The sequence below is a fragment of the Phyllobates terribilis genome, unplaced genomic scaffold, assembly GCF_046119375.1.
Source record: "Phyllobates terribilis strain yellow unplaced genomic scaffold, ASM4611937v1 Scaffold_5__5_contigs__length_657084704, whole genome shotgun sequence".
NCBI classification, from domain to species: Eukaryota; Metazoa; Chordata; class Amphibia; order Anura; family Dendrobatidae; genus Phyllobates; species Phyllobates terribilis.
Window position 1 is genome coordinate 246,493,418 of NW_027362765.1, and position 20,542 is coordinate 246,513,959.

At 43.2% G+C, this 20,542-nt stretch overlaps 1 protein-coding gene across 2 annotated transcripts in view; it reads right to left on the reverse strand.

Annotated features, from left to right (window-relative positions):
• TNRC6C (trinucleotide repeat containing adaptor 6C) overlaps positions 1-20,542 on the reverse strand; it is a 732,779-nt gene that overhangs the window by 10,367 nt on the left and 701,870 nt on the right. The window contains exons 8-17 of one of the 2 annotated variants that reach the window (XM_073683980.1): positions 18,680-18,886; positions 17,852-18,012; positions 17,661-17,741; positions 13,660-13,717; positions 13,319-13,464; positions 8,051-8,200; positions 7,438-7,584; positions 5,679-5,798; positions 5,257-5,340; positions 2,295-2,529 (exon numbers count right to left, since the gene is read on the reverse strand). In XM_073683980.1, coding sequence (XP_073540081.1) covers positions 2,295-2,529; positions 5,257-5,340; positions 5,679-5,798; positions 7,438-7,584; positions 8,051-8,200; positions 13,319-13,464; positions 13,660-13,717; positions 17,661-17,741; positions 17,852-18,012; positions 18,680-18,886 — 1,389 coding nt within the window. Of the gene's footprint in view, positions 1-2,294; positions 2,530-5,256; positions 5,341-5,678; positions 5,799-7,437; positions 7,585-8,050; positions 8,225-13,318; positions 13,465-13,659; positions 13,718-17,660; positions 17,742-17,851; positions 18,013-18,679; positions 18,887-20,542 lie in introns of both variants that reach the window. The other variant, XM_073683979.1, reaches the window with a different exon arrangement.

Below are 20,542 nucleotides of genomic sequence, written 5' to 3' on the forward strand. Positions count from 1 at the left end.
CTACTGCACTTGCACCTCTCCAGCCTCTCGCCTACTGCACTTGCACCTCTCCAGCCTCTCGCCTACTGCACTTGCACCTCTCCAGCCTCTCGCCTACTGCACTTGCACCTCTCCAGCCTCTCGCCTACTGCACTTGCACCTCTCCAGCCTCTCGCCTACTGCACTTGCACCTCTCCAGCCTCTCGCCTACTGCACTTGCACCTCTCCAGCCTCTCGCCTACTGCACTTGCACCTCTCCAGCCTCTCGCCTACTGCACCTGCACCTCTCCAGCCTCTCGCCTACTGCACCTACACCTCTCCTGCCTCTCTCCTACTGCACTTACACCTCTCCTGCCTCTCTCCTACTGCACCTACACCTCTCCAGCCTCTCGCCTACTGCACCTACACCTCTCCAGCCTCTCGCCTACTGCACTTACACCTCTCCAGCCTCTCGCCTACTGCACCTACACCTCTCCAGCCTCTCGCCTACTGCACCTACACCTCTCCAGCCTCTCGCCTACTGCACCTACACCTCTCCTGCCTCTCTCCTACTGCACCTACACCTCTCCTGCCTCTCTCCTACTGCACCTACACCTCTCCAGCCTCTCGCCTACTGCAGCTACACCTCTCCAGCCTCTCGCCTACTGCAGCTACACCTCTCCAGCCTCTCGCCTACTGCACTTACACCTCTCCTGCCTCTCTCCTACTGCACTTACACCTCTCCAGCCTCTCTCCTACTGCACTTACACCTCTCCTGCCTCACTTCCTATTTCCCACCTGCTGTAGGAGAGAGGCAGGAGAGGGGTAAGCACACTGCCCACCCACAGCAATTATAACTCATTAGCATACAATTTCTACTATGGATTTCTCTAAAGCACAAAAATTACATTATTAGTGTCATTTTTTTCTCACTTTTGGTGAGCTTTTATAGGTCATTGATGTTTTAACAACAGTCAGTGACTGTACATCTCTTATGTATACTCACCCTCTCTGGTTACCTCAATTTGCCTTCCGCAGGTTCCTCTGCTCAGATCGATGTTTCTTTCCTCCAGCTTAAAAGAAGACCCCAGTAGTAGCATGGCGAGTGCAGTGGTAAATCTAAACCATACCTCGCCTGCCTTTCCTATCCCACATCACAGGAAAATAAGGGAAGGCATGGTTTAGCTGTAAATCTGTGATCCACATTCTATTGCAGTAGCCATCTTGGAAGCAGGAGGAAAGGAACACTGATCTAAGCAGAGAAGGCAAACAGGAGGGCACCAGGGAGAGCCAATATATAGAGTGGTCCAAAAGTAGGTGTACAGAAAGTGTAATAAGGTTATGAAGGGGGAGATTTATCAAACATGGTGTAAAGTGAAACTGGCTCAGTTGCCCTTAGCAACCAATCAGATTTCACTTTTCATTCCTCACAGACTCTTTGGAAAATGAAAGATGGAATCTGATTGGTTGCTAAGGACAACAGAGCCAGTTTCACAGATCTAGTTTTCACAGATAGATCTCCCCCAAATCTGTGTTCTTTCCAGATAATTCAGATAACACATAATGGCAAATAATTTAAATACAGATCAAAGAAAATGGATTTTAACAGAGTATTGGAAATCTCAAAATGCTGAAACTGTTAGCGCAAATTGGGTTGAAACATTTGGTACTCAAGCCCCAAAGAGACAAACCATTTACCCCATTCATGACAAATTCAATGCCACTGGCTCAATCCTTAATGCTCCAAAAACTGGTCGACCCAAAACAGTCTGTACAGAAGATAATAAACAACTTGTTGCTGAAACATTTGTTCAGAGTCCAAAAAAGTCCACCAGAAGAGCCTCTTTAGAATTGGGAATTTCACGAGCTTCTATCATGCGAATCCTGAAATCTACTAGGTGGAAAGCTTATCGTCCACGTCTAATTCATGGTTTATTGGAGGATGATCCAGACAGGCGGCTGCAATTTAGTGTTTGATAAATCTCCCCCTTCATAACCTTATTACACTTTCTGTCCACCTACTTTTGGACCACCCTATATATGTGAAATGCACAGTCACTTTTCAGTCCCAGGGTGGAGGGTCACTTTACACTTGAGATGTCCGAAAACTTAGCAGGCCATGAAACTAGCTTAGAATGCATGGCCTTCCCTGAAGACACATTACAGCGATGTAGCATAAAAAAAAAAGAAACCCACTGTACTAGCCGCTGGACTGGCATTCTGAAAGACCTTCTAGCAACACTACAAAGGGTATTAAAGGCTATAACATATACACTTGTCAGTATATTGTAAAGTATAGATCTTTAGTTTAACATTATTCTTGCACTTACACATACCAATTGGGTATGGAGAGAAGGAATTAGAAGAAGGCTGCTGTTCTTTGGTGTGTAGGTCCACCAGGCTTGAACCCGCCGGGTGGGAGGAGAAGCTGTCCAGTCCGGACTTGCCTGCCGGAGGATGTAATGGGGGATGAGGATGGGGAGGCTGCTGCTGCTTCATAAGCAAGGCCTGGGCTAGCTGGCGCTGATGTTGCTGTATCTGCTGCTGCATGTTATTGATTGTACGTGCAACCTGTAACACAAGTGCAAAGGAGATGTGTAAGACACTGGCACACATACGAACAGATGACACGCATACAAGACTGTACAGATAAAAGAAAATTTAATATACAGTACAAACCAAAAGTTTGGACACACCTTCTCATTTAAAGATTTTTCTGTATTTTCATGGCTATGAAAATTGTACATTCACACTGAAGGCATCAAAACTATGAATTAACACATGTGAAATTATATACTTAACAAAAAAGTGTGAAACAACTGAAAATATGTCTTATATTCTAGGTTCTTCAAAGTAGCCAACTTTTGCTTTGATGACTGCTTTGCACACTCTTGGCATTCTCTTGATGAGCTTCAAGAGGTAGTCACCGGAAATGGTCTTCCAACAATCTTGAAGGAGTTCCCAGAGATGCTTAGCACTTGTTGGCCCTTTTGCCTTCACTCTGCAGTCCAGCTCACCCCAAACCATCTCGATTGGGTTCAGGTCTGGTGACTGTGGAGGCCAGGTCATCTGGCGTAGCACCCCATCACTCTCCCTCTTGGTCAAATAGCCCTTACACAGCCTGGAGGTGCGTTTGGGGTCATTGTCCTGTTGAAAAATAAATGATGGTCCAACTAAACGCAAACCGGATGGAATAGCATGCCGCTGCAAGATGCTGTGGTAGCCATGCTGGTTCAGTATGCCTTCAATTTTGAATAAATCCCCAACAGTGTCACCAGCAAAGCACCCCCACACCATCACACCTCCTCCATGCTTCACGGTGGGAACCAGGCATGTAGAGTCCATCCGTTCACCTTTTCTGCGTCGCACAAAGACGCGGTGGTTGGAACCAAAGATCTCAAATTTGGACTCATCAGACCAAAGCACAGATTTCCACTGGTCTAACGTCCATTCCTTGTGTTCTTTAGCCCAAACAAGTCTCTTCTGCTTGTTGCCTGTCCTTAGCAGTGGTTTCCTAGCAGTTATTTTACCATGAAGGCCTGCTGCGCAAAGTCTCCTCTTAACAGTTGTTGAAGAGATGTGTCTGCTGCTAGAACTCTGTGTGGCATTGACCTGGTCTCTAATCTGAGCTGCTGTTAACATGCGATTTCTGAGGCTGGTGACTCGGATAAACTTATCCTCAGAAGCAGAGGTCTTCCTTGGTCTTCCTTTCCTGGGGCGGTCCTCATGTGAGCCAGTTTCTTTGTATAGCTTGATGGTTTTTGCAACTGCACTTGGGGACATTTTCAAAGTTTGCCCAATTTTTCGCACTGACGGACCTTCATTTCTTAAAGTAATGATGGCCACTCGTTTTTCTTTACTTCGCTGCTTTTTTCTTTTCATAATACAAATTCTAACAGTCTATTCAGTAGGACTATCAGCTGTGTATCCACCAGACTTCTGCACAACACAACTGATGGTCCCAACCCCATTTATAAGGCAAAAAATCCCACTTATTAAACCTGACAGGGCACACCTGTGAAGTGAAAACCATTTCCGGTGACTACCTCTTGATGCTAATCAAGAATCAAGAGAATGCCAAGAGTGTGCAAAGCAGTCATCAAAGCAAAAGGTGGCTACTTTGAAGAACCTAGAATATAAGACATATTTTCAGTTGTTTCACACTTTTTTGTTAAGTATATAATTCCCCATGTGTTAATTCATAGTTTTGATGCCTTCAGTGTGAATGTACAATTTTCATAGTCATGAAAATACAGAAAAATCTTTAAATGAGAAGGTGTGTCCAAACTTTTAGTCAGTACTGTATACTGCTAAAGTACGCGTCTACATGGGAATGTTATTTTGGTTGCTTATTTGCTGTAGCCAGTTTGGCCATTGTAAAAAAACAAAGCACCACTATAGACTGATGAGTAGCCGTCCATATAGAAGACAAGTATTTTACGAGTTTTCCCACGAGAATAACCACAGTCCTAATCCATTATTAGGATATATCAAATCAGAGAGCGAGGTTCTCCACTTGCAATGTCCCTCCAGAATCAGAGAGCTTCTGACAAGCCATTGCTGGTGCTCTTGTGGACTTGATCCATCCATGTATTTCATGGGCATTTTCTCATTGCATATTACTAAGATATGTCATCACTTTATCTGATACTGAAAATAAATGGGCAGCAGCACTGTGACCCTTGAAAAAGTTCTCTCTTTTTGTACACCAGCGCTGCTGGCCATCGATGTGCAGAGAACTGCAGCTCAGCCCTATTCACTTGATGGGACAAAAGTTGAAAGAAAATGTAAATAAATGGAAAGAATTGGGAGCGATAAGCTAGGTCGTGGTTATAGAAGGCCAGACAAAAGATTGTCAGCAGTTATTACATTTGTCTATGGGGGAGGGGGAGAAGTCATATTCAGTTCTCTCAATTCCACAGAAATAGAAGGAGTCCGGCAGTAACCTATTCCCAATCGGAGCACTGCAGATCGGAGCGTACATTTATGACAAGGGAGTTGGGGGATATGGCTGTCAGCATAATGCTCGTTCTGCCGGCAGCAATGTCGCCAGCTTCACAGTAACAAAATAGGAAGGCAATTCCAAAGTGAAGCGGATAAATGTATTGCTTATTCTGAATTCTGCTTTCCACTTGGCAAGTTTATGAAACTGAGCATACAAGAACATTTTATTCGATCTAAACAACGGGTACCCAAGGCAACGACCGAGCCAAGCCAGACATTTGTCGCTGCAGGCAATCCAACCCAACACTGAAGTTTGCAGACAGAGCTGGACAGAGATAAGAAGGTTTGACCTACTTGCTGCTCCTGTTGTCTCATGGGTCCGGAAACATTACGCTGAGCCTGTAACATCTGCTGCTGGAGTTGTAAACGCTGATACGCCTGCAGGTGCATGAAAAATAGGTCAGAGTGGCGAAAACACAGGGCTTAGGAACGGCACTGCTCATTATTGGCACTGCTCATTATTGGCACAAGTCTTCAGAAATCATTCAACTAATCAAAATAAATTACAATTTTACAACATGCAACCTACTAGACTCCAATATCCTCAGTACCCCTGTGCAGGGCATAAAAGTGCCAATGCTACCTATGTCAACCTCTTATCTGAAAACATTTCAGACTTTAAGATTCTTTGCATAAATATGAGGGCACAGGGAATGTGGATACTAAGCAGGCAAATCGTACTGAAGGATAGAAACGATTAGATGCTAAGTACTCACCAGCTGCAGCTGGTAGAGCTGGTTCAACATGGTCATATGCTGAGGATTAATTGGCGAGGTTAATAGTGCAGGGTTGAGACCAATGTTTTTTGCTGCAAACTGCAAAAGCTGTGCTTGAACCTGCGGAATAAGAAGAGCTAACATTTTATTTACTGGTTCTTTATTAATGTAAATGACTGCTGTGTGTTGCATATGCTCAAAAGGACGGAAATCCTCAGCACCAACTGTTAAGGGGAATTAGTAAGTATTAAGTCACTTACAGTAATACCCACAGGTCTATAGACGATATTCAATAACATAACTACACTGCGACCAGAAAACGTTTCTAGCACTGGAGAATAGACATGATTATTCAGAGCATCCCATTCCACGATCCTGTAAGACTCCTCGGACGTCCATTTTTCATGTACGAGTTCTGTTCCCCTCCCCTCTCCCCCACATTGTCTATGTTGGTTTAGCATGTCTGTTTTATTTCAGGCCAAGGGTTACACACACACACACACACACACACACACACACACACACACACACACACACACACACACACACACACACACACACACACACAAACTCAAAACTATGGTCCCATGAAAAACTCAAGCAGACTGATAGTGGAGAGACTGACCAAATACTGAAAATCTGATCCAGCACATTGATGGAAAATAGGTTAGTTTTTTCATGTATAAAAAATCATTGACATCCGAGTGCCTGTAAGGCAGGGATGCCAAACTCAAACACACAGAGGGCCAAAATGAAAAACTTGGACAAAGTCACGGGCCAACCAGTATACAGTATAATGGACTCCACACAGTCCTCCATACAGAATAATGGGCCCCACATAGTCCTCCATACAGAATTATGGGCTCCATACAGTATAATGGGCCCCACACAGTCCTCCATACAGTATAATGGGCCCCACACAGTCCTCCATACAGAATAATGGCCCCACACAGTCCTCCATACAGAATAATGGGCCCCACAAAGTCCTCCATACAGAATAATGGGCCCCGCATAGAGGTGGCAGTTCTGATGTCGCGGGACAAATATAATTACCCTGCGGGCCAGAGTATGACATGTATGCTGTAAGGCCAGTAGTACACCTAGACTTTCCCTGTTAGATAAGGTTCTTTTGTGCATTTTAACCCCAAAGAGTGCCCTTCTGACATATGCCTTGCACTCTTCTTAAGGGGTTTAAGTAACTCATTGCACTAACACTTAGCCTGCACATCCTCCTCCTTTCTCTTCACCAACATGGAGGTCTTACAGACAGAAAGTTTGGACACAGAAATTGTGTAGTCTTCCCTTGAAGGTATATCTCAGGAAACACCCCAGACAGGCAAGCGGTGAGAAGAGTCTTAAGGTTCCTTTACACTAGATGATTTTGTGGAGTTAAAGGACCGTTGATCGGTAATTATTCACAGATCAGCGGTGGTTTATGAGCCTGTTTACATCGGCAGACCGAGCTTCAGATGCACATTGAACAATCAGTAATAGATTAATCACTGTGCCTGAGCAGCCAATGTTCTCGGCAGCACAAGTCCCGTTTACACAGGGCGATGTGCAGCCGAGAATAATGATCTTCTGTTTGGTGGGTTATCTTGATCCTGTTTACACTGCACGATTATCGGGAAATGAGTCCTCCTAGGAACTGCTGGACTCTCTAGTAACCCCTGCCTATAACTATTCATAACACAATACATAGGCTGTCTGCTACAGATTAACAGATACCAATAAATAAGAAAAATTAAGATAAACTAACCTGAGGGGATAAAAACTGAGGCACTTGAGCACGAAGACTAGGCTGGGATGAGTTGAGAGGTTGCACTGGTGGCTGCTGTGGCGGCTGCATGGACCTGGCTTGTGCTGCTCCGCTATTGCCAAACATGCCCAGATTGCCACTTTGTATCTATGTGAAGTTTAGAAGGGTTGTCAGAAACTAACATTGGTCTGTTGACCACGGACTACCAACGTGGCTGCGGGACCGTGGTTTTACAAATAGTTTTGCCCAAATCTACTTGCAATGTGTACAACGATAAAACAAGTAATTAGTGTTGAGCGAGTATGTTCTATTAACCCTTTCGCCGAGTATGCTCGGGCCGAGCTCCGAGTAGTTACAGCTGCTCGGTGATAAGGTTGAATCGCTCCCGTGTGCATGATTTGCAACTGTTTGACAGCTTTATTACATGTGAGGAATGTCTATTTCTTACACATTCATCCCATGTAATAAAGCTGTCAAACAGTTGCAAAGCGATTTAACCTTATCACCGAGCAGCTATAAATACTCGAAGCTCGGCCCGAGCGTACTCGGACAGAACATACTCACTCAACCCTACAAGTAATTCAATACAGAAAGGCCCACAGATTCAGGTTACCTGTCTAGAGGAATTCAAGTTCTGCATGTTTAGACCTGGTGTCATGCCACCAATGGCCTGGTTAGGGAGTGCACTATTTGGATGGGGGAGCTTCAGGCTTGGTGAAGGCAAAAATGGTGAAGTAGTGGGCTCTTCCATTAGGCCACCATCCTGATTGGAGAGAGAGATGGTGAGCTGGAGGTGGTCCATCAGCACCAGAGAAAGGAGGCAAAATTAAATGAGTTGAGCAAGCAGCAAGACAGTCCATAACAAAGGAAGGAAAGCAATGTTATCAGACAGCTTTACAATATTTTCTACTAGTCACTAAACACAGATCATCCAGAATAAAAAAAGAAAGTCAATGTAACCTTTACAGAGCCATAGTGGCTGAGAGGCCGGCATATAAAAGATTCAATCCAAGACTGCTGAAGACCTAGATTCTCTTCTCAGGTGGCTGTACATTGCACCAGGTCTATGCTGGGTGCATGGGGGTCTGTGGAGACATTTGTCATGTGCACTATTTCTCAAGACGTGAATGAAAAACATGAAAGTTGCTAGAGGATGTATCAAAGGTCAGATGTATCCCCATCCCCCTCCTCGTCTAGATGGATTTGGGGCAGAGGAATTTCCTGGCCCTCACAAAGCTCCATTAATGGGAAAAATAAAAAAGTTATGCGTCTCAGAAAATGGCAGCACAAGCAAAATAATTAATTTTATTATATATATATATATATATATATATATTAAAAAATTCGTAAAAAAAATCTAAGCCACTAAAATGCTAAAATAAAACCTACCGTATATTCCGGCGTATAAGACGACCTGGTGTATAAGACGACCCCCCTACTTTCCTGTTAAAATATACAGTTTAGGATATATTCACCGTATAAGACTACCCCTTTTCCAACGCATACCAAACACCGGTAAAAATTAAAAAAAAACAGATTTGAATTTAACATGGTCCTTTTTTAATTTAAATTCTTATGACATGCAGGTATATAGCAGGAAAACTGTCACTCATAAACATATTAAAATAGGGGGGACCCCACGTCATTTTTTGGGGGGGTCCCCCATTCTAATAGCTAGTAAAGGCTAGGTATTCAGCTGGGGGCTGATATTAGTAGCCTGGGAAGCTCCGTGGGTATTACCCTCTTCCCAGACTTCAAACATCTGCCCCAGCCGTCTGCTTAACCTCCGCTAGAGACTATAATGATGGTGGATCCCACGCCAATTTTCTTTTTTATAAATCCTTTATTTTAACACTAAATGACAATTGAGGGGTTAATAAAGATGCAGTCCCTAAATTATTAATGTTGTAATTAATTTTTCCCAAAAATGTTGACGTGGGGCTTCGCCATATTTTTGTGTCCAGCCAGGTACAGCAGGCAGGAACGGGCTGCCCCCAACCACCAGCTGCCTATTTGTACCTGGCCGGACACAACAATATAGGGAAGCCCTTTTTTTTTTAATTATTTCATGAAATAATTAAAAAAAAAAATACGTGGGGCTTCGCCCTATTTTTGTGTCCAGCCAGGTACAACTAGGCAGCTGGGGGCTGGAATCCGCAGCGCAGGGAGGCCCAAGCTTTCTGGGCCCCCCCCGCTGCAAATTGCAGTCCGCAGCCACCCCGGAAAATGGCGCGTTCATAGAAGCGCCATCTTCTGGCGCTGTACCCAACTCATCCAGGGCCCTGGTGCGGTGGCTCACTGGGTAATAAAGGGGTTAGGGCCAGCTTGGCATTATCAGCTGGCCCTAAGCCCGGAATTCATGGGGTCACGCCAATATTAGACATGACCACCATGAATTTCTAGTAAAGTAATTAAAAAACACACAACACCCAGAAAAAAGTCCTTTAATTGAAATAAAGACACAATTCTTTATTGTTCTAAATTAAACCATACTTACCGTCACGCCCATTCCAGCTGAAGCCAACGATCTCCTGCAATAAAAGTAAAATAATAAAGCAACCTCATCCTTACCTCTCCATGGTTCCCAGGACCGGTCCAGCTCTGCTACATTCACATGACAGGCTGGACCGCAGCAGAACGCTGCCATTCAGCTTGCCATGCGGCAGACACTGAGAAGCGCAGGCTTGCTTGTGCTCCTCAGTGTCTGACTGTGACGGCATAAAGATGAGCCGAGGTCATGTCCAATGAACTCGGCGCACCTCATGCACGTCACTGACAGCGTGGGAAAATTCTCCTGCTCCCCACATGCGCAGTAGAAGTTTCCCACGCTGTCAGTGACGGACGTCCAGGAGGTGAGCTGAGTTCATTGTCGGCTCATCTGGATGCCGTCAGTCAGACACTGAGGAGCGCAAGCATGCCTGCGCTTCTCAGTGTCTGCGGGATGACAGGCTGGATGGCAGCGTTCTGCTGCGGTCCAGCCTGTCATCTCGATGTAGCAGAGCTGGAGCTGTCCTGGGAACCATGGAAAGGTAAGGATGAGGTTGGTTTATTATTTTTCTTTTATTGCAGGAGATCGTTGGCTTCAGCTGGAATGGGCGTGATGGTAAGTATGGTTTAATTTAGAACAATAAAGATTTGTGTCTTTATTTCAATTAAAGGACTTTATTCTGGGTGTTTGTGTTTTTTTTAACTTTGACTATGGGGTTAGTAATGGGGGTGTCTTATAGACGCCTCTCCATTACTAACCTGGGCTTGATGTCAGCTGGCATTATAAGCTGACATCAACCCCAGCCCTATTACCCCCTGCCTCCGCACCAGGGCAGCGTGGAAGAGCGAGGCTAAGTGCCAGAGTTGGCGCATCCTATGGATGCACCATTTCTGGGGCGGCTGACGGCTGGTGTTTCTAGCCTGGGAGGGGGCCAATATTCATGGCACCCTTCCTGGGCTATTAATATCAGCCCCCAGCTGTCTGCCTAGCCTTTGCTAGCTATTAAAATAGGGGGGACCCCACGTCATTTTTTTGGGGGGGTCCCCCATTTTAATAGCTAGTAAAGGCTAGGTATTCAGCTGGGGGCTGATATTAGTAGCCTGGGAACCTCCATGGGTATTACCCCCTTCCCAGGCTTCAAACATTTGCCCCAGCCGTCTGCTTAACCTCCGCTAGAGACTAAAATTAAGGGGAACCCCACGCCAATTTTTTTTTTAATAAATCCGTTATTTTAACACTAGATGACAAGTACAGTAAACCAGCACTGTCACTGTACTTCATATATATGTGACTGACATGTTTCTATCTATCTAATCTATGTGTGATGCTCTATTCTTTCTATTCTAAATTGTCGGGTGCCGGCTTATGCCGCTGCTGAATTGCCGGCTTTTCATATATTGTCACAGAAGCGATGCGAACTTCCCTGCTCCGGACACAGCGCAGCGCTTCTGTGACAAGTGAAAGCTGTCGGCACAGAAGCCCTGCGCTGTGTCCGGAGCTGGGAATACGCAGCGATGTGTCAGTTTCAGCACAGAAGCGCTGACTGTCTGGACCTACCGCCGCCGTATTTTAACTCCCTCCACCTTATATTAACTCCGACATGGCAGGGATACGGCCACGGCAGCTTATTAACACCCCCAGAGTATCCCCGCATGTCAATTTCTGAAAGTTCAAAAGCATTACCGACGTATAAGACGACCCCAGACTAGACAGAAGATTTTTCAGTCTTCAAAAGTCGTCTTATACGCCGGAATATACGGTATTTAGTGGCTCTTTTAGGTCATTTTTACTGAACAATTAACACTGTAAAAATAAAACTCAAAAACCAATGGGGGAATTGCATTTTGTTTTTCACCATTTCACCACACTTGGAATTTTTTTTAGCCATTTCCTCTAGCTCAATGTGGTAAAAATGAATAGTGTCATAACTCATCACACAAAAACAAGCCCTCATATGTCGATGTTCATGAAAAAAAATAAAAATTAAAAAGTTATGGTTATTTGAAAATAAGGAGGAACAATTAAAACCCCAAAATGAAAATTGACTATGTCCTTAACCATAAACATGGCAGCCTATTCTTGATATCTTTCACTTATGTTTAGAACATCGTAATGTGGATTGTTCCTTTCAGACTACCCATGATTGATGATTGACAACGGCCATAATATTTCACTGCAGTCTTCTGAACCTAAGACGGGAGCAGTTAACGCGGCTTGGGAAGGAGAAGCTCTGTCACCAGGGATTTCACATGACCTAATAGCTTTGCTGACATTTAGAAGGAGAGCACATGGCCAGGAGTCTGTTTTTCTCCAGCTCAGCTGTTCACTAGGCTTCACCCCCACAACCCAGATTCTGCAGGACAGCAGACATCAAGTCTTATCAGAATGTGACACCAACTCGAATCTGTGACCCAGCCAACCACACAAACGGCACCGGCCAATGCTATCACCAGCAGCCATTCCTACGGCACGGCACCATGGAGGAGAGAAGCTTATGTAGTGCAGCATTTACAGCAGACAAACCCTACAAATATTCTCATAATTAACTCTACATATTTTTGCACAGATTTTCCCATAAGTAACACTTGTTATAGACCAGACTGAAAAAACAGCTACAATTTTAAGCTTAAAAATGTTAATAAAAAACATTTTTTAAAACATCTTTAAGCAAAAACAAAGTGATGTTTGGATAATTTAGTTTCTGTGGGATTCTAGTTACAAGTTGGCATGGAATAAGATGTATGTGCTGCAGAAGCAACGCCACCCGTTACCTGACACTTCATGTCTCAGGTTAAGGAGAAGAAGAAGAGAGAAAATTTGGTGCCAGGACACACATAAAATTGGATTTTCTATCAGCAAAACTACAACTATTTAAAGTAAACAATAAGAATCCAAATTGTTATTACAGCAGGTTAGAAAGAAAAGATCTGATCAGTTGACATGACTCTTAGTTTGTTATAAAAGGTTGGTCCATCATGACTTACCACCTATTCACAAGGTAGGAAATAAACTGCTTATTGCTGGAGGTCCAACCTCCGAGCACCCCACAATCCAGGGGCACAGAGTACCCCTGTTAAAATGGAAAGATACTTGAGAGATTCTTGATACTACACCACTCTATCAGCCCCTTAGACAATGACTAGAACAGTTGTGAACATGCGGGACCATCACATCATTCAAATCAGGAATCCCAATGAGCAGTAATTTATTACCCATCCTGTGCATAGGTGCTAGGTTGCTATGGTGGGCTAACCCCTTCTACAGCATAAGGACATGTTTTTGTGGAAACATGGACATAAAGTTACTTCTTGGAACCTTGCTATAACTTGACAGAGGAAATAAACACTTAGGTTTGGATTCCATTACAGAAGAAAATATCCGTTCTTCAACTACCTTGTCTAGGAAAGTGGGGCGGTCCATGGAAGACTCTTTGGAGATTGGTGGTGGGCGGCAGCTCAGGGGCTTGGCGACCATAGCATTATAGTCAGCCATTCCCAATCCACGCTTGTCCATTTCCACCTTCTTTTCCAGGAGAGCACCTGCAAAGTAAGGGATACAAAGTGTAACAGTCACAACACAATGAAGACCCCCTTAAATGTTTACTGGCAACAATGTAAATTATACATGCGGACTAATGCCAATTCTCTTTGCATTACACCATATGAATAGTCATTCCTAGTCATCATACTTTTCAGTGAACTAAGCTTCTTCGCTGTCCATTCATGAATACTCACTCATGGCCTGGTCCAGGTTCATGTTGTTACTCTTCAAGGCCTCTTCCGCAGGCTCTTTCTATGGAGGAGAAACTAAACTTCAGCAGCCAATAAACAGCAAAGTGTTTAACAATTTTACATTTTAGTAAAGCAAAAAAAAAGTTTTTTTTTTAATTAACCCTCTAAACCCTGACAAGAGTGCCGTATTAGCCTTTTTCTATAGGCGGATACTCAAATTATACCTGAAATTACTTCAACATTTGCATATTCATCCCTGCCATTAAAGAAATAAATCCATTAAAAAGGGTTACTATTTAAAAATTAAAAATAAAATGCTTTAATTAATTTTTTTTTTTTTAAATTCTGGGCATTTACTGATTAATTTAATGGTCTCTGGCAATGGCTTAAAAGAATTCTCCTCTATATGTTCTTTAAAGCTGAGTGCACACGATGCGGTTTTAATGCGTTTCCGCGGCGGTCTTTTCGCCGCAGAAACAGATTAAAACAGCTTGGTAAAAGCTCTGCCATGTATAGCAATGATAATCCGCATGTGCTGTGCACATGATGAGGAAATTTCAGCACCAGACTATCATTGCGGCACAAACCGCAACATAACCAATTCTTGCGCGATTCCGCGGTGAATTCGCACCCATTGACTTGCATTGAATCGCAGCAAACCCGCATGTATATCATCTATACATGCGGATTTGCTGCGTTTCAATGAAAATCAATAGGCGCAAAATCAAGATGGAATCTAACTGCTGCTGGTACCCGGGTCGGGAGAGCAGGCTGCTACTCCTCTCATCCGACCGCTGCCCTGGCTGACAACAGCGGGGATGGGAAGAGCAGCAGTCTGCTCTTCCCAGCCCGCAGTAGTTAAAATAAGAATAAAAAAATGTCCTCTTCGGCGGCCAGCGGTACACTGCAAGGTGCAGTGTACTTCTAGGACCTACGGTGACGTCACTGATAACCTTATTGTCACGTGACCATTAGCAGGTTGCTGATGCCGGTAATCAGCTGATCGGTCTCATGACCGATGAGCTGATGCTCACCATGGGGACATTCACAAGAATGTTCTCATGGTCTCTAGCTTACAGGGGCTCATCAGCTGATGAACCCCAGTGACCCCCTGCAGCATGTACACCGACAGGAGGTGATTTTACACACCTGTCAGTATACAGTGCTGTATTCTACAGCAGTGACATCAGTGATGGCTGATGTCACTGTTATAGAAGTGACAGATCGTCGTGGGACACTTGGCGTTACGTGGACTGCGTCGTTGAAGGCGGACAAGTGAGGAATATTGTTGTTTGTTTTTTTCCTTTTTTTTTTTTTTTTTTTTTTCTTCAGGAGATCGAGGGCTTCGCAGAGGCGTGTAATAAAAAAAATTTTAGAACCGTGTGTGTTTTGTTTCATTACAATACTTAATTCTGGCCGTGTCTTTTATTGAAACAGCGCAGACAACTTTACTACGCGGTTAGTAATGGAGGCATCTTCTAGAAGCCCTCCATTACTAACCTAGGCTTCACGTCAGCCGCCAATACAAGGCTGACCTGAACCCCAACCCCATTACCCCACTCACCACCGCTACAGGGCCGTGGGAAGAGCGGAGGCTAAGCGCCAAATTTGGCTCATCTTATGGATGCGCCATTTCTGGGACTGCTGAGGGGTGATTAATAGTCGCAGAGGGGTCTAGTATTCATGGCCCCTTCCATGGCTATTAATATCAGCCCGCAGCTGTCTAGTTTAGCCTTTGCTGGTTAGATTTTATAGGGGGACCCCAAGTAAATTTTTTTTACTGGGGACCCCCTGTAATCTAGCCAGTAAAGGCTAAACAAAGAGCTGTGGGTTGTATTAATAGCCATGGAACATTGTTGGCTAATGGCTCCTTCCGTGGCTACGAATATCAGCCCCCAGCGGTCGGATTTCCGTCTGCTGGTTATGGAGGCCACGCCATTTTTTTTTTTTTTTTCAATTTTAGGCTCTGTGCCCATAATTCAGACCTAGCAGCGCTTTGGAAGCAAATTTTTGCTGCATCCAAAACGTTACATTCTATTGAACGCAGTTAAATCCACATGTGTTCACTGAACCATGCGGATTTACCGCATTCAATACATTCTAGTGGTCAAATTTCTGTTGCAGAGACTAGCGACTCCACAAGAGAATTTGACATGCTGCGGTCCTGAAAGACGTGCCGCATGTCAGTGTCCACGGGTGATTTACAGCCTCTGATGCACGCATAGCAGACATGGGATTTTTAGAGTTCCCATCCACTATGCTGTAACAACTGGACGCTGCTGGTTTGACGCTGTATATACACACAGCGTCAAACCTGCAGAGGCTCCTGATCGTGGCCATGTAGCCAAACTCACCAGCAGCGTATCAATTTCTGTAGTGGACACGCTGGTCTCCGCTGCAGATTTTGACAGATTGAAGTGTCATTATATGCGGTGGATTCACATGTATCGACAACAAAAGTGCGGCATTAGAACACCGCGTTTTGGACGCAACATAAATAGGTTGTGTCCAAAGCGCTGCAGAGTGCTGATCGGGGGACATAGCGGCTAACAAACCAGCTGTGAAATGTTATTTAATGACCAGGGAAATGTTTGCCTAATGGCACCTTCTCAGGCTAAAAAAAAAAAAACAGCTCACAGCAGTTGCAGAAATTACATGAATAGAAATGCTAATGAAGATTGGGTGAATGGGACTAGCTGACACCCAGCTCTTTTGTTTGGTGATGTCAAGTTGTCAATCAGACCTTTTCATGACCAAAGTAAAGAAACACAGACACAGTGTAAACACTTTATTTGAAATACAACAGACCCATTCTTTAATCATTTAAATGAACCAATATACTCACCCCAGTTCTTGGTAATCCAAGGGCTTAAGCAATGTCCCACCAAATAACTTTATTTAGCTCCAAAAATCATTCACTGATGCTTAAAAACGCTTAAAAAACACATGTAAAAATGCATGCCGCATGCTTTTTTTCTGTCAGGGAGAGGCAAAAACGCTCAGGAAATTTATGCTTTTAATCTGCATCGTGTGCACATACTTCAAAGTACAGTTGCCCTTTAGGGTATCTTCAAAGGAAGCGGTCCTGTGTATACATGATAACACTATCTAGCCATTATATGACTTGTATCCTGCATTATCGCCAGTTTTCCCTTCTGCAGGCTTTCTCTAATTTGTAACCCATTCTGAGCTGGTGGGAAGAGCGCAGCAACTGTGTCTCTTTCGGTAAATAGAAATGGATACCTGTTCTTCATTTCTTAGTTAGCCCACAGAGAGAAGCTAAAGCATGGAAAACATTACACAGCAATACTGAGTTGTGTGGATGTGAATACAGCTCTTGAGTGAGGTAAATGACTTGTATGAAAGCTCAGCACAATCTTTCTGTGTCCATGTTTGTATTCTCACTCCTTCCCGCACCCCTCTCAGTAGAGTATGGTAAGGTGAGGTAACCAAACACCTTACTGTGCTGGTCTTGAGCAAGATTGAGTTGAGCTGTTATTTTCAGAGTAGATGAGTTCAAAAATCAAGGAAGGAGAGGACACTGCTCATAAGTGGAAGTAATAGTAATACATCTTATCACAAAAATCTGATAAGTTTCTTATATTTGTCTAACTATTGATTTATGTAAAAGTTGGATGAAAGTACAGTTCCCATTTTAACCTAACAGTGGAGAACCACCCTGGTGAAAGAAAGAACTAAGGCATACTTTCCACCAGAATCCACCTCAAGCACTACCACTGTGACTGTCTCCTCCAGGCCCGAAGCAACAACATCTTGACCACCAACCACCAATCTTACCACCGAGATCACAGTCAGGATGCAAGGTGGTCAGAAGGTAATCATTTCCACTCTGACAGAGACAGTTGCTGGAGCGAGAGCGGTGGAATCTGGGGACTTCTTTTTTTTTCCCTCAGGTGGCTCCCCACTATTAAATTTAAAAATATAGCAGAAACCCTCTTTAAGCATCCAACACCTGTACATTTTCCATTTCAGATCAAACTTACTGGAAAGCCCATGTCAGTGAGCTGTTTAGTCAATCGGGTCATAATCCAGGCCTCATCAGATTTATTTGGGGTCTTCATGCCCTTTTTTTAATAAATAAGGGAACATATGCATTAAGGTTAAAAAAAATCATTCAACAAAAGATACTAAAGTATCCCTAGGTCTACTAAAATCTATTCCTACTTGTACATACCTTGGAAAGTCCTTTCTTGGGGCCATTGCCCCAAGAATTGCAGGAGGAGTTACTGTCTTGGGAAGCAGCATTATTCCACATATCATTTTCCTCATCCTCCCACTGACTGAGACCAACCTCCTCTCCTCCACTTCCCCAGCTTTCTTGCATAGATTTTGGAGCTAGAATTAGGAAACCAAAATCAAACACTTAGAATGTTATGTTCCAGTGTCTCATTAATATCGATGACTTACAGAATATATTGAGAGCATTTTTAAAAAAATTACTAAACAGTTTAATTCTTCATGAAATTCTGAAACTTATTTCCTTAGATCTCTGTATTGTAACAGTCCTTTATTATTCATGCTAAACATTTGTTAATAAATTGACAAATGGGAGGTAGTCAGTTGGGTGTGTCCCTACACTGTCAAACTGTCCAATCAGTGCTGACTATATCAGACTGTGTAGGGACACACGTCTTTGGCAAGGGGCATGGTGACTCCCAGTTGTCAATTTAAAGGGGGTGTCCACTACTATTATATAGGAAACCCAGCACCACCAGCAGACGTAAGTAAACCGTGTATGTAGTGGAGCACCCACAGCTTCACCATGCTGTTTACTAGCCGCTTCAAATGAACAGGAGCTGATCTGCAGTACCCAGGAGTGTCCACTAAACAGTGCACAGAGCTGTGGTGTTCTACTCCGTCTGCTGCCGGAGCTGGTAATGGGTGATTGGTGGGGGTGTCGGACTCAATTGGATAGATAATCTATATCAAAGTAGTGGAAAACCACTTTAATCTTACATTTATAGGAGAAATTAAAAAAAAAACAGAATAAATTGTAATTAACCTGGTTTGCACAGCACAGGGGCAGCAGTTTGAGCACTTGTCCTTCCATAAGATCCAGGAGGCTCCGAAGAGCCATCTGTCCAACCTGAACCACTTTTAGAAGGCTTGCCCCACGCTGAAGTCCCATTGTCAACTGCAGCAGACGGAGATGGAGGTTCCCCCCAAGAGGCTTCAGTCTTTGAATGGACAGGGGGCATATCTCCCCAGCCTGCAAATTAGACAAAATAATTAATTCTAGAGCGGAGACTTTTCTTTCATTAATATAATATTTGACACCACAATGTCCTTTAATATGATGAAGTCTGAGCAGCAATAATATACACAATCCTTGAACAGGAGAAGCACTGTTTTGGGGGAAAAAAAGGAGACTTAAAATTCTGGACAATCCCATTAAGGAACCGTGCATGTATGCAAATATTTCTAGTAAGTGAAAAAGTGGACGTGATAGGCAAAACCTGAAGATCAAGGACGAGGATTTGGGGTTGTGAAACCTGCATTACGTATGGTGGAAACATTACGGAAGCCTATATTATACTAGCGTGAATCAGTTCAGTGCACAATACATAATAAAAGTACTTATCGACAATAAAGTGTCATCAGGAATTTTATGAATTTCATTGTTTACTTCTATATTCAGAACCCAATTTGTGCCACTTTAGTGTCTACAACATAATCGTTATAGTTCCTTGTTACATTAGTTGTGCCAAGTGACTACCACGGCATGCTGCTGGCCATGGCAGTGTGCCATTATGCGCAATCTACTGCCCAACTCAGGACCTGCAGAAGAGAACTTTTAGAAGCCAGGCAGGATCATCAATGAAGCAGTAGAGTCTAGGAAAAGAGAATTTTATTGTGATATTTCCAGACACTGTAATAATCCACCCCCTCACTATAATGGCTCAAAAGGGAGAGCAGCAATTTAGGATAGATTTTTACAAAGAAATCCCAGATAAAAATACGGTATATTTTAATTTGGATTCGGAAACAACTGCAGGATAAATCTACAGTCATTTGAAAAATGTGGATGTACCTAGAAGCCATTCCCTTTATCCTTTTCCTTCCTCGGTTGAACTTGATGAACATGTGTTTCTTTTTTTAAACCATACTAAGTTTGTAACTATTCCACTATTTTGTTTTTTACATCCGCCATACGGTTCCTTTTAATACAATGCACCCAATATGCTAATTTTTATGGTCTTTACCAATGGGTTGTCACCCACTGAAAAATTAAAACTGCTCCATGACTGTATGCACATAGCAGAAAAAAAAAAAAATATATATATATATATATATTGCACATAAATGTGCATACACACATCAGGGGCAACGGAAATATAGCTGGCCTAGCCTAGGAAAAAAAAAAAACGATGTTTTTTGAAGCAATCCTATTTTATTCAACATAATCGCCTTTCCACTCTATACATTTAATGCATCAAAAAGTAATTTTAAATCTACTGAAAAAAAAAATCGTTATTCTGTTCTTCAAATTACGACTCCATTTACTTAATTACCATCTCGTTTGTCATAAATTTTCATCCTTCCCATGATTTTTTGGGTTTCAGAAAGAGAATAATCAGATGGGGCCAAATCAGGAGGATATGGTACTGGTAGAGAATTTAGATTGTGAGCCCCGATGGGGACAGTGGCGATATTGTCTGTGAAGCGCTGTGGAACTAAATGGCGCTATATAAGTGAGTAAAATACTTAAATAAAAAATACGGTAGATAATTAACAATTTCAAAACCGATTTCATAGACACGCCTTTGGAAAGTTTTTGCTAAAGTTCCAATCTGCACCTGACATGGATAACTTTTCTCCATATATATGTATATTTCTTCATAATATATGTTTTAGCAGAAAAGGC